General features: G+C 40.6%; 7 protein-coding genes across 7 annotated transcripts; 6 read left to right on the top strand and 1 right to left on the bottom strand.

Moving 5' to 3' along the window:
* Window positions 1-1,156: 1,156 nt before the first annotated feature.
* Window positions 1,157-1,705, top strand: SERLADRAFT_338296 (uncharacterized protein; the record flags this gene model as incomplete). Its single annotated transcript, XM_007313659.1, has 1 exon — window positions 1,157-1,705. A coding segment is annotated over one exon (549 nt), but the record flags the coding sequence as incomplete, so codon positions are not given.
* A 6,467-nt stretch (window positions 1,706-8,172) lies between these two features.
* Window positions 8,173-8,769, top strand: SERLADRAFT_433458 (uncharacterized protein; the record flags this gene model as incomplete). The annotated part of the gene is made up of 1 exon (XM_007313660.1): window positions 8,173-8,769. The coding sequence occupies one exon, from the start codon at window positions 8,173-8,175 to the stop codon at window positions 8,767-8,769; it is 597 nt and encodes a 198-aa protein (XP_007313722.1).
* A 667-nt stretch (window positions 8,770-9,436) lies between these two features.
* SERLADRAFT_457275 (uncharacterized protein) lies at window positions 9,437-11,171 on the bottom strand (the record flags this gene model as incomplete). Its single annotated transcript, XM_007313661.1, has 4 exons — window positions 9,437-10,489; window positions 10,550-10,687; window positions 10,739-10,856; window positions 10,914-11,171. The coding sequence occupies 4 exons, from the start codon at window positions 11,129-11,131 to the stop codon at window positions 9,551-9,553; spliced, it is 1,413 nt and encodes a 470-aa protein (XP_007313723.1).
* Window positions 11,172-13,396: 2,225 nt separating this feature from the next.
* Window positions 13,397-13,897, top strand: SERLADRAFT_433460 (uncharacterized protein; the record flags this gene model as incomplete). The annotated part of the gene is made up of 1 exon (XM_007313662.1): window positions 13,397-13,897. One exon carries the CDS (start codon window positions 13,397-13,399, stop codon window positions 13,895-13,897), a length of 501 nt encoding a protein of 166 aa, XP_007313724.1.
* A 2,054-nt stretch (window positions 13,898-15,951) lies between these two features.
* SERLADRAFT_433461 (uncharacterized protein) lies at window positions 15,952-16,422 on the top strand (the record flags this gene model as incomplete). Its single annotated transcript, XM_007313663.1, has 1 exon — window positions 15,952-16,422. One exon carries the CDS (start codon window positions 15,952-15,954, stop codon window positions 16,420-16,422), a length of 471 nt encoding a protein of 156 aa, XP_007313725.1.
* A 1,839-nt stretch (window positions 16,423-18,261) lies between these two features.
* Window positions 18,262-18,696, top strand: SERLADRAFT_378398 (uncharacterized protein; the record flags this gene model as incomplete). Its single annotated transcript, XM_007313664.1, is given in 2 exon segments — window positions 18,262-18,318; window positions 18,334-18,696. The coding sequence occupies 1 exon segment, from the start codon at window positions 18,336-18,338 to the stop codon at window positions 18,507-18,509; it is 174 nt and encodes a 57-aa protein (XP_007313726.1).
* Window positions 18,697-18,928: 232 nt separating this feature from the next.
* SERLADRAFT_433462 (uncharacterized protein) lies at window positions 18,929-19,429 on the top strand (the record flags this gene model as incomplete). Its single annotated transcript, XM_007313665.1, has 1 exon — window positions 18,929-19,429. One exon carries the CDS (start codon window positions 18,929-18,931, stop codon window positions 19,427-19,429), a length of 501 nt encoding a protein of 166 aa, XP_007313727.1.
* Between the last annotated feature and the right edge of the window lie 210 nt (window positions 19,430-19,639).

Consider the following 19,639-nt stretch of genomic DNA (forward strand, 5'->3'; position numbering starts at 1 on the left):
CATACCTTTTGCAAAATCTCCCCACAGATACCTACATAATCTGCGGCAATTGTGCAGTAGGTGTTTACTTTGTTTAAGTATTCATTCAACATATCCGGATACTAAGAAGCAAAATCAATTACAACAGCAACATATAGTGACTTGATGTACCAGTTCTATATCTTGGGAGGAGGGGCATCTAGTTGGTTGTATTGATGCAAGATGTGCCCTGGCCTTCAAAAGGCGGTCTAGAACAGATGGAGTAACAAAAGGTGATTCAGATGCGACAGCATTTGCTATAACCATGTTGGATGGCGCTACTATAGATGAATCTAGGTTGTTGATAGCAATCTGATTAGCAGACGCTGAAAGTTGACTTGAAGATGAGTCTGGCAAAGCCATTGTTTCGAGTCCTTGTCTCCATGCCAGATATCTTCTGCTTCTGTAACGGACTGAAACCTTCGTTGCACTGATGTCAATAAGTTGAAACCTATATAAGACACTCAAAACTCACCCGTTTGGTTGGGGAAAACAAGATATTGTTGGTAATTGCGGTGGAGACCTCAGAATTTGAAGTGGATTTGTGCACATTGGTAGCACTGATCGAGGTGGACGTGCAGGTAATAGGATTTGTGGTACGCCCTTGAGCCGTTGATCGGGTAACATGGGTAAAGTTGCAAGAACTTGGAGATAAAACCTGATGGGCTCTCTTGATTGACTGGGGAGAACGGTCACAAGGCATTAATTGCGGAAAATGTAGATGCTATTTGCGACATACATCCAGCTTATATCCCACATCAATAATACACAAATTCTTTGAAAAACGCTCGGTTGAATCTTGTGAGAAAAACTGTCAAAGAGTCTGTTGAGGAGGTCAATATATCCTTTGATGATGTCAGTTAAAGGGTTCATGTTAGTTTTGGTGATTCTGCACCTTTGTGCTACCTAAATATTTTCATTCCTTTCTTTATCTATTCCTCTATCATTCATTATTGATTGTGTTCTCTAATATTTTGCCTCTGTGGCTGCTTTGTTTATCTTTGTTTACAAAATTTTGGACAGTTCTGCAGAGTCCAATGCTTCATTTGTACTGTTGCCCATTGTCTTTTCCACTATTCCATCGCCTGTAACTGTCTCCTACATCATTATCTTCGCTCTATCGTCTTATACAACAACCATCATGTCTGACTCTGATCCCAAGTTCCATCCATTGTCTGGCACTAACTACCCCCAGTGGAGTGGTGAAATGCAAGCTTGGTTGATGACCAAGGGACTGTGGAGGCTCGTCTCTGGCGCTGAAAAGTGTCCTGGGACTGATGCTGAAGCACTAGAGAAATGGGAGTTGAGAGCTGAAAAAGCTGCTGGTGCATTATTTTTCAATGTCACCAAAGAGCAGTACATCCATCTTGATTGCATCATTGATGGTCCTGTCAAGATCTGGGAGAAACTGGCTATTGTGCACGTCTCCAAGAAGCCTGAGACGAGATTTAACGCCTATGACAACTTCTTCTCTATCAGAAAGAAGGAGAACGAATCCCTGCAGTCTCTTATGACCAGGATTGATGAAGGCATGCATCAGATTCAAAATCTTCGTCCTACTGGCTTTAAATTGGCTGAATTGGACGATGAACTGACATGTATGGCCATGATTAGGGCGCTTCCTGATCAGTATGCCCACTTCACTTCGTTTTTACTGCTTCTGGGGACCTTGGATAAGACCCAGCTCAGGGATGCTTTCCTTGCTAAAGAGGTCAATCGCCGTCATCATGCTGAAGTCAATTCTGCCTTGCACTCCTCATCTACGACTGTCAACAACACCTGTACACTGTTAAGGACAAAGCTTAAAGGAAGTGTCTAACCACTTACTGAGAGCTATCAGGGACTTGAAACTAGAGTCTAATGTGAGTAACTGGATTATTAGAGAGTATGACAGGTATACATACAGTACCTAGAGTCCAATGTGAGTAACTAGAGAATAGGAAGCATTGGACTCTGCAGTACTGTCCGATGTTTTGTAAACAAAGGTAAACAAAGCAGCCATAAAGGCAAAATAATAGAGAACACAATCAATACTGAATGGTAGAGGGAATAGATAGAGAAAGGAATGAAAATATGGAAGTAACACAAAGGTGCAGAATCACCAAAGCTAACATATAAAGTTTACCTTCCACACCCAGAATACTAAGCACTCCTTAAAGGTGACAATGGTAATTGGTGGGGTTTTGCATATGTAGTCCAGCAGTAAATGTGTGAGGAATAGGCCCACTGTGTGCAGAATGGTCAGCTGACATTGTTTTAGTTTATATTGAGCATTGTTCAAGCTGACTAGGGACTTATGCAAACCATTGCCAAGCTTGGAGGAAATACATTCTTTATAAGTACATAAAAACTAAGTAAAAGGGCAAAATGAGAATTCCTGAGGTACAATATATGTCAGTTTTAAGGTAATCTCTACAGAATGTAATGTAACATACTTCAACTCCTACCCAAGAGGGTATAAAAACAACTGAGGTATTTTTATACTGAACCTCCTAGTACTCATAGTTGGAGGTGCTAATTGTGTTTGTTTTGTCCTATATTTAGCAGTGTTAAAGTGGCCTCAGTGACTTTACGTATACAGACACAATTATGAATTATACTAATGTACAGCCATATAAAGTTATGCACTTTGACAAAATGCTGAACAAATATATTATTATAAAAAAGTATGAAGTTATACAACTATATAAGTTTACACATACTAACAAAATGCTGAGTAAATATAATATTAATAATACATGGCAAAATTTAATACCTTATCACAATTTTCTGGATTTCTAACATTTAAACAAGTCCAGTATTTTTGAGGTACCAAAGATATCATCTTACCAATATATGGAGCAAAATGTGAGTGTACCAAATTTGTTACAATAATTTATTGTTTTGTTTTCATGCAAATAGCCACAAAATATTGGCAAAAGTACAATGTTCTGGCAATATCAAAGTTGTGGCAGGTATTTTGATAAGCATACAAATGTTCAACATTTGCAAGAGCAAACTATAAACAATTGCCACTGTTTTGTGAAGTAAAATATATATGGATTTATTTGCCAATTATTATTAATAACATGACACCTGATATGATATCACAATATTGACAATTTTTTTCAGCACAGATTTTGTATCTTGATTGAATATTAAATGCTGCAAAATGTTAACAGAATTTATATTTTACAGCCCACTAAAAAAGTAACAAACATTTTGAAACATATTTTAAACATTGCTACTATGTTTTGTGTGGGAATATGTTAACAAAAGTATGTTTTTCTGAAAAAATCTTGTAGGCCCAAAATGCAATCAAATATTTTAACCACTTTCAACCTTTTGTATCAATTTTGGGTGTGACAAAAGTTGGTTATGCTTGATGTGTAAGTACATATAACATTTTGTGGCTCTTTTAGGTCCAACAGCTTGAATGTCTTGTGATTGTCACAAAAGATAGGTTTAGTTTATTCTCACAAAAATGTCATGGTCAACCAAAGGCCAAAATGGGATAGTATTACAATAAATGAATATTTGGAGAGACACTGTCAATGTAATATGTAGGATGTCAAAACCGGGTTTATCTCTGCTAAAGAAGCCATTGTTCTCCATGGAGCATAGCCACCACTCCGTGGAGTCACCATAGTTATCCTAGAAGCACAATTGCACTTCTAGGAGTCATTACACCTTAGCAAGTAGCACCTCGGACTATAAGTAGTAGGGGGTTTAGTATAGGAATACCTCAGTTGTTTCTTTAGCCTCTTGGGCAGAGGCTGAGTTTCACTTGGATATATTATAGGAAAAAAGATGATTGTATTCTATGCCACACTGGGAACTTACCTGCTGTATTTATCTCTTATAAAAACAACCTCAGTATACTTTAGGAGCATTTTAATGCTGAGTCACCAATAGCATAACAGTATAATTTGGATATTCCTGTCCAGCTGTTCAGATATCCCTGTCCTGTACTAACTTGGGGTGACCTTATCCCCTGCTGGGATTTGTTGGTGGAATGACCCCATGTTATTTGGAGGTATGTTTGGGCTGAACTGGAATGATCCCATTCACACCCTGTGTTTTGATTGGGCAGATTGGTGCAGGATTATCCTCTGTAAAAAACACAAAGCTGGGTAATATTCTTTAAGTCTATACAGTCTGCCAACTGTCTATGTCACATGAGATTGAGAATGACATGGGACCTTTTGTGTATCACTCACTTGAACTAGTGCTGCTATGGTCCAGTTTTGTCCAGCTTTTAGCACCTATTAGAAGGACACATAACCAGACCAGGGTTCAGTTCAAGTAAATAGTCTGCTAGACCAAACTCATGGGAACTATTCACACAGGTCTGGTTCCAATATTCTGCACGGTCATATCCATGCCACAGGCTATGATTTCTGGACCTCCAAAAAGTCAAAGATTCCCAAGTCTAAACTCCCAAATCTTTGGTACTCTCGGAATTACACCCCTCGTGTTTGGCCGCTCGGCATAGTCTTGTATCTCACCCCCACATGGTACTCTGGATTTCTACTCTGATTCTCCTGCACTGGACTTTTAGTCTGCCATACATTTTCTCCTCACATTCTTATACTCCTCATAGACTGTGTAGTTTAGACCTTATGATACACTCCCCCCATATACAATTTCCCTCCGCTAGAAAATTGTCTGCATGGAACTCTGTATCTACACTACAAGTTACTCTTTGCAAACTCCAAACCCTCCGATACTATATAAGCCATAGCTCCTGTACTCCATTCCTGCAGTTCAAATATTAACTAGTTCCTCCCACCTTTATTAAAGTCTTTTTCTAAGTTTTCCCGCTTTTCTCTGAAGGACTTTTACTCCTCTCCACCTTTCATTCTCTCCTCTCACCCATTCACTCCTTTGAGTTAGGGACCAAGGTCCACGGAAGGGCCTAGTGCACGAGCAAAGTCAACTTCCAACCTTGTACTCCGCTCTGTTCACCCTATCTCCATATTCTGAACTCCAATCACTCCAAAGGTCACGGTTTTGACATGCACTTTGAACACAAAATGAATACAATATATTTAGTGATTGACATGGTGGAGGTGGAAGTGAATCAATGTCATCAATATTATTGTAGAATACAATCTGTCATGCATCATGGAGCTGCCCATCAGGGCCAACAACACACTGGTCAGACATTGGTGATGAGACAAATAAACTTATCTGTTTGAATTTGTATTTGAGAGAAGTGATTGATGGAGGTATGTTCAGAACTGTTCAGAACCACTAAAAACAGTCCAGAAACCAGCTTCCCCTGTGCAAACCAGGAACATAATTTGTGTCTGGTTTTCTGGATTCTCTGAACCTCTGACCAAACTCCTTGAAACCAGACTGAAATTCGCATCCAAACTTTGGTCCTAAAATAGACTGCAGCAGGATTGACTTGAACAAACTCAGTGAACATATGACAAACACAAGACAGCCACATATTGCATTGCATCAGAAAAATGAATGATCCAATAAAAATGATACAACCTGGTATTAGCATTATATGTGATGTAGATATAGGAATTAAAACCTGCTATAGTTGCAGTGTGATAGAGGAAAATAATTGATAATTTTCATGAGATTGAAAATAAATCTCATCACTCAGCAACATGCAGTATACACAGATTGCTCTGGGAGATGTTGAGCTTGCAAAATCTTCAGAATAAATTTCTTGGTGATCATGACAAGAAATTTTTTTTTGAATTTGACCTCTTTTGTCCCATGCATTGTTTCCCTTGGAAAATGTGTTAGACTTTATGTAACAGATATAAGATCTTCATTCAGATCATTGATTTTTTGTTCCATGGACATGCTGCATTTGACAGAATATATATTGTAAAGAAAGCTAGAATCTACCTACATAAAAGATCTATTTAAAAGAATAATATATATCCAATACATCCTTTCCTGTATTAATTGTATCTGGAGTTTGATGATATTTCCCATAACTTGTACATTCTCAAAGTATAAATGACTGAAATTGTTTTCATTGGTTGAGCTAGTATTCTCACATTTAAACATCAATCCCCCTGATACCATGTGACAGTGTCATATTGGCAAAGCCAGATAAACCCGGTTTCTGCTGAAGCAGCCATTGTTCTCCTAGGAGTCATTATACTATAGTGAGTAGCACCTCCGACTATAAGTAGTAGGGGGTTTAGTATAGAAATACCTCAGTCGTTTCTATAGCCTCTTCGGCAGCAGCTGAGGTACGTTACATTACATTTATCAGAGATTACCTTAAACTAACATCCATTGTAGTTTCACATAGGTGAATAATAAAGTTGTTTCTATAGCCTCTTGGGCAGCGGCTGAGTTTCACATAGTTTTATTACTGAACTTCCCTAGCACTTATCCTCCTCTCTTGAAACAGTGTGGCTATGGAGGAGTCTGGAGGACATGTTGAAATACAGAGACTTTACAATAGTGAACACTCTGTGTGAAATGTTCTCACAATCTTTGGGGTAAAATTTAAAGCCCACACTTTTGCCACATAATTTTCACTTTTCACATCTCAAAAACACACATTTTGACTTTATCTACGACACCAACACTTTCCTTGCAGGACAAGATCACCCTGAGGCAGAATAGGACAGGTAGATCCCACAACAGGAACAGAATTATCTAATAGCATACTTAGGCTGCTGGTGACTAAGCATGACAGGGAAAAATACTCCTGAAATGCACTAAGGTTATTTTTGCAACATATAATCATAGGTAAATTCCCTGCAGCTTAAAATATCATTGTCCTTTCCCAGCAGTTTCCATTTTTGACATGTTGCAGCATTTTGCTTGTAAATTAACTATTATATTATGGTAGGACCTGGACAAACCTAAGGTTGAATTGGGACAGTGATTCAGAGTAAATTGTATGGTATCTTTGTGCATATTTCAGTTCAGATATTTAGATAAAGCTGCACAATTCAAAAAGATATGATATCTTTTGGATCAGTGCATTACATGTACTTGTGATATATCTCTGCCTGATTGCAAGAGTGTTATATCATTTAAAATAAGATGAGCTTAAATGAAAGCTATTGTAATCCTGCAGATTTATATGCTTAATATTGTCAAATATCTTGCATTCCTCTAAATATAAGCCATTTTAAGTAATATTAATAGAAATTCAGGGTGGATAAATATATTTTGTGATATACAGTAAATTATATAATAAGTAGGAATGAAAAAGTTACATAGTCAGTTAAGGAAAAAGATATGGTTAAATTATCTCCTAATCAACTGAATTTAATCAAGTGAATTTGTACATGGTTATATGTCACAATTAGTTATACCAATTTTTGGTCAAAGTATCCTCCATCAATCTATAGTATATGAGATTACACTAGAAGCTGGACAAATTGAGGTTTAATTGAGAGCAAACACCATTTGAGATTTTTATCATGTTATAAATGATAAAGGCAGGTAGTGGGGATAGGCAATGCTACACCAATTCAAAACTCCGCTGGTGAGAAAGCGTGTAGAGGAAGTGACTGAAATGTATGACCACCAAGCATATCCACGTAGGACGCGCAAATAGTGTCAACTTTGTATGGAGACATTGGTAGGAATTCAATACCTGCGTGTAATCTCCACAACAATTTTCTAAAAAGCTCGTGTCTTGCATGAAAACATGCCATCCAGTGATGTTGGATGATATAATTTCAAAGGTTTCTCATGGACACTACATTTACTCATTCAATTCTCATCAAATGCACACGTCGACGCGCTCGAACGGCTACATTGTAGCTAGGGGAATGGAGGAGGCTGTTGAGCATGTATATTAGTTGTTATGTAAGCATATTGGCCTGCATTGCGTTGCATCAACGAGTCAACAAGGCACTACATCTGTGGTGCATGGCCCTCATTCACTATCAGGACCAATGGAAACCCTCTAAAAAGCAAACCAGAGGACAGAAATATCAACTTGCACTCTTGCATAGTCGCAACCGCTTGAACAAGGAAAACAATACCTTTAATACTTCCAGCACCGCCTCAAGGCCCAGCCCTATTTCCCAAAATAACCATCAGCTCAATCTCCAACTTCAGACCATACGGGTGTTTACTTACGAGAAGAAGTACTGTAACGAGCGCTGAAAATTGAAACGAGCTCGAAGTTCTGTTGATGATCTTCGGCAGCAGTTGCAGAAGGTCAAATCTATGCACATTGAAGAAGCTACAACCCATACGGCAACACAGCAGGAACTTACCGTAACAAAGACAGTATTACAGCATGCACAAGAACGCAATGTAGTGTTGTCAAAACGGAACCATGCACTTGTAATGCATGTTGCACGAGCTCCGAAGCAAAAGGCACATGCAGTCCAGAGAGCATTGGAGAAGGCTATTGAAAAGGTCAAAGCAACAGGCCCGGGCACATGGTATGATCAACTGGTAGTCGCAAAGGAGCATAAAAAGAACAGATGCAAGCAGGCAAAAAATGACGCAGTTGATGCCAAAGTTGCTGCCATTGTGCCTCGACTTGAAGTCGCAGCTATACCAAAGATGACTGTCGCGCAAATCACGCTGCAGTTACAATGGCACCGACATTTCGATCCAAAGGTGCCACCAAACAGTGAAATCGGCATACTGAAGGCCGGGAAGGTGAAGGCGTTGGAGGCCGCCGTCAAGCATTATAATTCTGGAAAGGCTCGCCTGTGTACTTGCGTTGTGTGCAAGGTTGTCGAAGAGAGCGGCGCGACAGATTTAGCTTCAGAGTCTCAGTCAGGGGATGGTAGCGACCATGATGAGTTTTGAGCGTCGAAAGGAGGATTAAATTCATTCAAACTAGCTAGTACATCAGCTCCATTATCAATTGTAGTTTACCAGGTTGCTTTTGTAGTCCCTCAATGAGATGTGAGCTTGAATTCGAGCGTCGGGAGAGAATGTACAATGGCATAGCGAATTTGCTACCTTAGGTGCACACATTCTGATTACATAAGCTCACACTTTTCTGACTGGTGTTGCCTCCCCCCACAGGTAGTATTGTATTCTGCTTTATGGCTATTAGTAATATTGATGATGTATTGATATTGGCTACATTTATCACCATCAAAGTATATCTTCCTTGGTTATCGTTTATGCAAGAATTATCTTTTCAGTAAAGCCCCCCTGACACCATGTGACATGTGACAAACGTCTGGGATTATCACCATAACAAATGGTCTGATACCATGGGAAAATCCCAGAAGGGTGGTATTATCCCACTTCTGGGATGATACCAGGAAAAACAAGCTCTTAGCTTTATACATTTATACAGATAGTTGAAGCTAAATGCTTATGTTTTGGGGGTGACTGAAGTGGTTTGCTACACTGTACGGTAGACTATTCCTCTTTCCCCATTCTATCACATCCTAATTCCAATTCTGTTGTTTCCACATGTTGCCACCTCACAGTTGTCTTACATGCATACGCTCGTCCTAATACAAGACGCCAGATCTAGGCATTTTGTGAAGCTCTCAGGGAATTGTGCCACGTCCTTCCCCAAAATTTGGAGACTACAATAATTCATGTAGGGTCTCGTATGAGATTGTATCTGTCACAGTATCATTCTTTTCGCCCATCGCGGCATTGCGATACACTCCCTGACATTCTCGATACCGCTGACCCAACTGATCAAGCGCTCGAACCCCATTCCAAAGCCTCCATGGGGCGCACCTCCAAACCGCCTCAAGTCGGCATACCATCCATATTCCTTTTTATCCAACCTATGTTTTTCCAAAGACTGATCTAAAATACCCAACCTTTCCTCGCGCAAGGACCCTCCCGCAAGCTCCCCGACATGAGGAATGAGTAAATCAAAACAGGCCACAGTCTTCTCGTCGTCGTTCAAACGCATGTAGAATGGCTTCAGAGTTTCAGGATAGTCGGTCACAAAGACAGGACCCTTAATGAGGTGCTCTGCAAGCCATCGTTCGTGTTCACTTTGCAAAGCCTTTCCCCATCTGGGCTGGAACTGGAACGTCGGAAAGGAATTATTGTGATTCGCTAGCTCGCAAATGGCGTCCGAGTAAGTTATCTTCGTCCACGATCGGCTGGAATGGCCAGCATCTTCAATAGCCCGAAACCTTTGTTCATCTCCGCTTTCCCTCAAGATTGAAATTTCTGGACTATGCTGTTGCAGCACCTCCTTTAGGGAGTTTTCGACTACCTGGCAAACATCGCCCACTTTGCTCGTAAATGCCCACTCGGCTTCGAGCATCCAAAATTCGGCAAGGTGCCTACTTGTTTGCGACCGCTCCGCTCGAAAACATGGCGATAGAGTATATACTCGTGACAGGGCGGATGACAAAGCTTCCAAATGTAGCTGCGAAGAAACGGTCAGGTAAGAAGGTTTGGAAAAGAATCCTTGTTCTGGGGGCTCTTCTGTTGCAGGAGGTGTTTCGGATATCGAGGTGGATATACGGAATGTTTCCCCGGCTCCTTCGCAGTCGTTAGAAGTTAAGATTGGGGTGTGAACATAGCAAAAGCCCTGCCGCTTGTATCAACGAGTAAGTTTCAGTTTGGTCACATTAACTGGCATAAACATGGTTTATACCTCAAAGAATCGATGAAGGACCCGCTGGGTCGAGTCTCTTAGATGCAGCATGGAACCAACCGAGTCTGTCCGAGCACGTAGGTGGACATTGTCGCGCAAATACTCTACAGATAAGGCTTGTTTTTGAATTGGATAGGTCTGTTAGAAGGACTTTTGTCCTATATCTAGTGTATTATTAAAAGTACTCACCTCTGGATCACATTCTCCGATTACTTCAACTGTATCAACTTGTAGCTCTCTCTCTTGACCAGACCCCCGGCTTTTCACGAGTGTTCCATTCAGCCGTACGCTAGCTCCGTTGGTTAAGCTACAAAAATTCAGAAGCTCATGTATCATTAAAGGAGGCCTTGCTGTTGATACGTACTTTTTCGGTATTTTTGATGTGCTCAAGACAGCCTGTAAACCCGGTGCAAAAGTCCCATCACTGACCACCGCAAAGGCCACGTTTTTCTGCCTTCGAACGGATTTAATCCAACCATGCACTTGAACCGGAGACGTATTTTCGCACTTGTTCGCAGAAAGGAGCAGTTGACGAATAGTCAATGGTAAAGACGACGTTGAGGCAAGGCGACGAAACAACATTACTAACTTAGGGCCCGTTCGGCAGCCACCGTTTCAAAACGAGAGCCGTTTGCAAACGGGCTTGTTTTGAACGACTCTCAGCGCAAACAATATTTCTCACGCTATGTCACACCATGTCACGCGCGTTTCGGTATTGTAGATTATCACACTACGAGCATTCGCCGAAATCACTCGGTGCGACATACCAAAAGCACAGCGCTGACTGAAAGCCTACTATGGCTATGCTCCAGACCATAATTGGGAGTGAAAAGGTAAACAATGGGTCTAATATTGCATAACTATTCCTTTATGGAATGAGCCAAACCATCCCGTTCCAGGATATGGCCGTAACATCATAATCACAGTAAGCCTATTCTTTGACTGTTGCAGATAATTTTGGCTGTTCCAGAGCTGCCACTTATCTTTCCCTTTGTGCGACAGGGAAATGCAATCCCACAAAGACTAGCAGTGAAGAATAGATAAAGACCAAACATGTATATTTTTACCTTTTGATTCTTTGTTCAATCTTGGAGCACACCGGTGAAAGTTTTCCATTTGCATCTCTGGTGTTAGACTGTTGCAACTTGCTATTTTGGCAATTGCTCGTAGTGTCAGTAGATAGTGGTTTTCCTGCCCCCCGAGCCTCCATCACGACCACATCCTCTTCTCGAAAGAAAGCAGCTGCCTTGGCTCTCCTTAAGTCATATCATGCTCAATGAAGTGTAGTGATTGTGCAGCTCACGCACAATAAGTGTGAGCGACAGGTAGACACCAACAACTACAAGTGGCGCAAATTCACGCGCGCGTGAATCTCCTTCCTAATATAGACATTGGACATTCCCGCAAACTCGTTCTTCATTCATTGTTACACCTCAGTCTTTTATTCATTGACTGAGGTAAGGAAACCATATATTACAATACCTACAGAACTATACCGACTTCACAATAGTCTCTTAACTCATTTCTATAGGTACTTACAACAGACTCAGTCTTTTATTCATTGACTGAGTCTTTTAACTCATTTCCATAGAATATCATAACTTTATCAGGTTATGAGCCCTGCAAAGCCCGACATGTCATCCACACAAGAAACATCGAGAGTTGAAGTTCCCAAACTGGATGACAAAGGGACAAACTGGTCATCATACAAGTTGAGACTATAATCCATTATCGAAGCAAAAGGACTAGTCAGATTCCTCGAATGGACTGCTAAACCACCAAAGGACTTCGTTTTGGACTCCAATGGACAATATACCAAGAGTAATTAGATCACTGGCTAATGAGGACGAAATTGAGGCACTAGAGGACAAGAAATATATGTTTTGACAAAAGAAAGCAAAGTCACATCAGATCATTATAAACTCCGTGTCAAACTCTATGCTCAACAGACTAAAGTCCACTGCCAAAACTGTTGAACCCCACACTATGTGGAACGAACTCTGCAAACTACATGAAGGAAAGGGTGATATGATTTAACTAGATATGTGGAGAAAAATCATGAGATTGGAGGCATCCAAAGAAACAGACATCACTGAGCATATCAACAAAATGCTCAGGCTCAGGTCTGACCTTGCAGGAATGGGAGGATCCATAGGAGACCCCCAATTCAGCGCAATGATCATGTCATCATTGCCTGAAAGCTTTTGACCCATGCTCTCCACCATAATAGCCAGCTCACGCCAGTCTAAAACGAGTCTCACACCCAAGGATATCATAGCACATGTACTAGAAGAGGCTGACCACCAGAAATCATGTTCCAATAGTCAGGAGTCAAACCTAGCCCTCGCTGCAAGGTCCAAAGATAAAAGGAATCAGCAAAACAAAAAGATACCTTACAAAAACAATGCAAAGTGCTACAAATGCGGAAAAAAAGGACACTTTGCCACAGACTATGGGAGTCAGGACGACTCATCCAACAGACAAACCAGGTCTAAGACCAACCAGAAGAATAATAACTGGAGAGAAAAGGGAAAAATCACAGCTAAAACAGCGAAAGTAGAAGAATCATCAGATTATGATGACTTTCATGCGCTAATAACATCCAATGGAACCTCTCACCATAATAGTCCCACTGATAGGCCAGCAATCATTGATTCTGGCACTAGCAAACACTTCTGTCCCTACAAAGACATATTTCTCTCATTCACTCCCATCAAACAGGAGACCATTGAAATAGCAGGGGGACCACCACTGGAAGCCCTAGGATGAGGTGATACAATAGTCAGGCTGCCAAACGGCAATAAGCATACGGCTATAGTACTGAAAGACGTGATATACACACCACAAATGTCAAATACCCTCATATCAACCAGCCAAGTTGACAAAGCTGGATACTGTGTACACATTGAGAGAAGAATGTGCCGCCTACTATCACCACATCCTAAATGTCACACCATAGCATCTATACCAGCTAAGAAGGGTCTCTACCAAGTTAACAACGCTGCACCACCAAAGAACATTTTTGAACACTTCGGTGGATCAGCCATGAATGCCAAAATGGACATAAACAAGCTACATAGAGCCCTTGGCCACATTTCCCATTCATCTGCAAGGAAGTTAGTAAAATCTGGTATGGTCACAGGCATAGACTTAGACGAAACTGCCGAGAAAGAAATATGCAATGCCAGTGTAAAAGCAATATCAAATGTGAAGCCATTCCCTGCAGTATCAGATACTCGTGCATCCTCATATGGAGAATGTATCCACTCAGACCTGTGGGGACCTGCATCTGTACAAGATATAACAGGGAAGAAATACATGCTCACCTTCACAGATGACTTCTCATGAGAAGTATATGTACGATTCCTATCAAGCAAAGACAAAACCCTGCACAATTACATCTTATTCAAAAAATGGCTGAAAACCCAGAAGGATGGCGCTATAATCAAAGTTCTACATTCAGACCGAGGGGGAGAATACACTAGTAAAAAGTTTGATCAACACCTTAATGGACAAGGAACTGTCTGCAAACTCACCATACACGATTCACCACAGCAAAATGGTGTATCAGAACGACTAAACAGAACTCTGATCAAACATGCTAGGGCCATGTTAATAGCTCTACGCCTCCCAAAATTCCTATGGAGCAAGGCCATTAAACACCTCATATGGATAAACACTGTGGGAATTGACCTATAATAGCTAGATTTGCAGTGTGATCTTACAGTGATTTTTTTTGTAAAAATATACCATTTATATCTAAGGAAAATATGAAGCAAAATTTTAAAATACAATCCCTAATATCATTTGCCTGTCCTCACAGCTTTGAGTCTGGAATTTTTAGTAAAATCATTGTACTACTGTCTCATATATTATATAGAAAATATTTACAAAATGATCATGCTCAAGGCAGGCAACATAAAGAGAATATTTTGTAGATAATATTTATCAAATTATCCAAGGATCCACTCTAAATTGCATTATCATTGATCCTAAGCATTTATTATGAAACATTTCAAACTCATATTTTCCTTATATTTAACCCTTATCCACAGTATTTTTTTGAAATTATGTCTAATTATCTTCCACACTATTTTCATCCTTGAACCGCAGCTTTGATTGTGAATCAAAGCTGCAGTCTGATGATGAACATGTCACATGTAACATAATTCCTTATGTGACAATTTTCCTGAAATTTGATTGAATCCTGCCAGCTGAGTTGTTCCAAACCTTATCTAAATTTTTTTGCCATTACACCATCATTATGATGCCCAGTGAAAAGTCACAAATGTAAATATCTAGAAATACCTTGAAATATATAGAAATTGATGAAAATATCTGTAAAAATGAGTAAAGATCAGAAACATTTGAGTAAGCCAAATCTCCAGGTATTTTAAGATTTGTCTTGTAGAGATTGGACAAACCACATTTAAAACAAGAGAGAAAATTTGGATCTATGATTTTGTCAGCAACAGAAATAGGGATGTCACTCCTATCTTAGGAGAAGAGCTACTGTCCCACAGCACCAAAGGGATCCTAGTCATGTGCATCTGTCATATGATAGAACTATGTACAGAGTGCCCAACAAAGAAAGTCCTGGCGTGGAAGAGAGCCCCATTCTTGGCTGACTGGTTGTAGGATACACAGCCAGAACCCAAAGAGATAGTGTGCCCTTGGTATATCGGTCATAGCATTGAGTCCGGACTCCGGTAGACAATTGTATCAAAAGAGGGTAGTTGGTTACACTCATGTCAGGTGGTTGGGGTAGTGGTTAAGCCCCCTGATGAGCCCTTTTGCAAGGGCGAAACCACCCTGCCACCACCCGCTCGTTCCAATCCCCCCAGTGCCAAATTATTTCTTCGCTTACTACATAGACTACTTTCTACCCACGCTCATACCGCATGCAGCAAGAATCACAAATTTGGAACATCCAGATATTTGTTGTTATCTGCAAAATTCTGATTGGATCTTCAATCACTCAAAATAACGTTGAAAAAACACCAAAAATATTGAATTGTCTGTAAGCTATAAAAATATATAGGTATCACTAGAAAATGTGAAATGCTCTCAGAGCTACAAAGTACTGCAAAAAAACTCAAAAGTAATACCTAAAAATGTGACACCAGGAATCTCTTTAATCCATCATGGAAGCTGCTAGTTTCTAGATGTATAGTCAGTAAAAAAAATGTAGATAGTAAATCAATATGTGTACCTTTCATCTGACCTCTCTGTATAAAGCTGGAATAAAATCAGAACAATTTTAGGTTAGAAAGGGAACAAACAAACCTGTTTTCCGTCACCACCAATTTGTTCCAATACTGCATGAATTGTCACTGGTGCCATTAAGCTGGATTGTTTGCACGCTGCTTGTGGTTTGGCATTTGGGAACTATCAAAGCTAGGATGAGGGAGCCAGACCTATCAGACTTGCACAAATTTGGATGCAACGTCTTTGTAAAAAACAATTCAGCTGGTAAACTCGATGTCAGAGCCAAGAAAGCCAAATACACGACTACCATACCCGAACATAATGCCGACAAAATCCCACTGACTGCCACCAAACCTACCCTACCCTCAAATATGCACAATACTTCTCCTAAAAAACAGTCTATCAGCAAGATAGAGGGGGTAATGGAGAGAGAAGAGTTAACTGACAAAGAGGCGGACAACCAAAAGGAAAAGAACAATATGAGGGAAAGGTCCACACATACTGCTGCACTTAAACCGCAAGGCTTTTATAAATTATTGAACAATGGGAAACTTACTGCCAAATCAGCACACATATCAGAAGAATCTGATGTGCCTATCGAACACAATGATTACTTAATGGCCTATGCAACCGGAGCTGCCAACTGTGATAGTCCTCATATCTGACGGGCACTTCAAGGCCCCAAAAAGAATCACTGGACAAAGGCGATTAATGAGAAACTAAGTCAACTAAACAAACTACATACCTGGGATGTAACTGACCCTCCACCAGGGTCAAACATTATCGGAAGTCATTTCGTCACGAAAATAAAGCGAGACGAAAGGGGAGAAATACTAAAATATAAGGTCAGGCTCATTGCGGACAGAAATAGACAAAAATATGGAGTGGATTACCTTGAGACATATTTTGCAGTTGCCAGATTAAGCTCTCACAGGATGGTCCTCGTGCACGCAGTCTCAAAAGACTGGGAAATCGAGCAAATTGATATAAAGAATGCATCCCTGAATGCCTCTCTTGATGAACATGTTTATATGCAACTACCCAACTAAATAATGGATGACAAGATCAGTGGGAAGATTGTCCAACTGTGCAAAAACATATATGGTCTAAAACATTTATTCACCTAGGGTTTTGCTGATCAGAATATGATCATGCAATATGCATCAGGCAAGATGGTCAAGCTGACATGATAGTTGCAGTGTCGGTCAATGATATGTCAGTAACAGCCAAAGCAAAGGCTACAATCGATGATTTCAAACAAGACCTACAAAAACAATACAAAATCAGTGATATGGGGGAAATAAAGTGGCTATTAGGCTTTGAAATAACAAGGGACAGAAAGACACATAATAGAGAACACAATCAATACTGAATGGTAGAGGAATAGATAGAGAAAGAAATGAAAATATGTAGGTAGCACAAAGGTGCAGAATCACCAAAACTAACACCAAGTACCAAATACACCCGAGGATGAGAAAAGAATGGAACACATACCTTACCACGAAGCAATAGGGAAACTAATGTACCTATCACTAGGTACACGACCCAACATCACATTCTCCATCTCTATCCTCTCGCAACTCTCAAACAACCCAGCACCTGTACACTGGGAGTCTCTAAAACAAACGATGAGATACCTAAAAGGGACCAAAACGAGAAAACTGACCTTGGGAGGGACTAATGAAGGATTGATGGGTTACTCAGATAGCAATTGGGCCTCACAACCCCACCGTCACTCGATATCCAGATACATATTCACCTTCAACGGTGGGCCAATATCCTGGAATGCCAAGAAACAGCCAATCATTGCCCTATCAAGCACTAAAGCCGAATATATTGCACCCACCTCCACGTCGAAAGAAGCACTATGGCTCCAATTATTGCTAGTCGATATTGACCCCAACTTTCCTGTAAAACCCACCATCATAGCCACTGACAACCAAGGTGCACTCACCTTAACAAAATTGAACACCTACCATGCGCAAACCAAGCACATTGACATCAGATATCATCACATCAGAGAAACTGTACAAAATGGAGATATTGATATCAGATGTTGCCCTACAGAAGATATGCCCACTGATATGCTTCTCACGCACCAAGTTGGACAAATTTTCATCATACGTTGGTCTACACTAGGCTCAAGGGAGGGTGTAGTGATTGTGCAGCTTACACACAATAAGTGTGGGCGGCAGGTAGACACCAACAACTACAAGTGGCACAAATTCACGTGCTGTCATGCACCAAAGTTGATTGGTAGCAAGGACAGGTGTCAATAACGAAGCAAATATTCAAAAAGACTCGCCTTTGCGCCACACAGGCACAGTGCCATGTGGAATAGTAATTAATATTGCCTTTTTTGAGGCAATGCAGGCAAGCTTCACAGTCTATAGGCTTGTTCTATCTGATAATGGACAGAGCAGAGAAGATTGGAGCTTTATGCAAGCACCAGATATGCCAAAAAGCGAAAATATAGGCCAAAAAAATTGAAATTGTCACAGGGACAGATGGAGTGGATGGATTGCCCCCAAAATATAGGTGTGGAGAGCGATTATATGGTGCAATAGATAGGCCAAGTATGGCCAGAAACGAAGCACAGGGAGTGGAGGAGTATAATAGGTGTGGAAGTGGTGATCAGATAATGATAGGGGCTCACAGGGAGATCAAACTCAAAATCCACCACTATGAGGAGTCTCCTAGGGTTTTCAAGGTTGTAGAAGACAATGGTAGGAGTTTGGGGACGATCAGATAAGGATTAGGTGAGATATGGCACTGATAAGGCCAAAAAAGCATCCAAAATGAGGTTCCAAGCAATAAAGGCTTATAGGGAGTGATCCAGATGGAATCAAAGCAAACAGAGATGATAAAGAGGGTTATCAGAGACCCAGAAGATAATTTGCAAGAGGGATAAGTAGTAGGGTGCTTGGATGATGAGGTATGAAGTCAGGAAAATGGCTAGAGCACAGGGCTCATAACCTGTTAAAATTGGATATTGACCAGACCAGGGATTGAACCTGGAACCTTCTGGGTACATGCCAGCTGCTCTACCAATTGAGCTATATGGCCAAGGTTATACAATGTAGGATCTTAAACATGACATGCAACCACGGACGTCTTACACAAAATAGCTGCTGCATACTGGGCTGGCTTACAAATCAGAGGTATTGTCCTATGGAGTATTGGTATGTCAGAGTATATTCTAACAATTACAGTCAACCCAAGCTAGAATTATATGGTTTGTTCAGAGCACTTCGTCATTTTCACCTTTACATTGCAGGAGTAAAACACTTGCATGTAGAGGTGGATGCCAAGTATATCAAAGGCATGCTCAATGATCCAGATCTTCAGCCTAATGCCGCTATCAATCGTTGGATTCAGGGCATCCTTCTCTTTGATTTCAAGCTCATTCACATACCTGCTGATTGTCATCGTGGTCCTGATGCATTATCTCATGGTCAACCAACAGAGGAAGACTTTGAAGATGCTCAAGAATCAGATGATTGGCTTGATGATATCGCTCTTCTTGTTGATCCTGCCAGACCTCTCCCATATCACCCTATGTCACTCCCTTCGTTCCTTACCAGTGATTCTTCTCAGTACAATACTCTTTGTCGAATCTTCCACTTTCTTCAAACTATGGAGCTGCCTATATTTTCCTCTCTTCAAGCTTAAAAGTGTTTTGCCAAGCGATCACTTCAATTCTTCTTGAAAAGAGACAGCATGTTCAAGCATTGTCACTCTGCTCCTCCTCTCAAAGTCATCTTCAATCCTGACCTTCGACTTCACATCCTTACTAAAGCACATGAAAGGCTTGGTCACAGAGGAGTCAATGGTGTATTCTCTATAGTCAGAGAGCGCTTTTACTGGCCCCATATGTTACAG

This window comes from Serpula lacrymans, assembly GCF_000218685.1.
Source record: "Serpula lacrymans var. lacrymans S7.9 unplaced genomic scaffold SERLAscaffold_2, whole genome shotgun sequence".
Classification (NCBI taxonomy): domain Eukaryota; kingdom Fungi; phylum Basidiomycota; class Agaricomycetes; order Boletales; family Serpulaceae; genus Serpula; species Serpula lacrymans.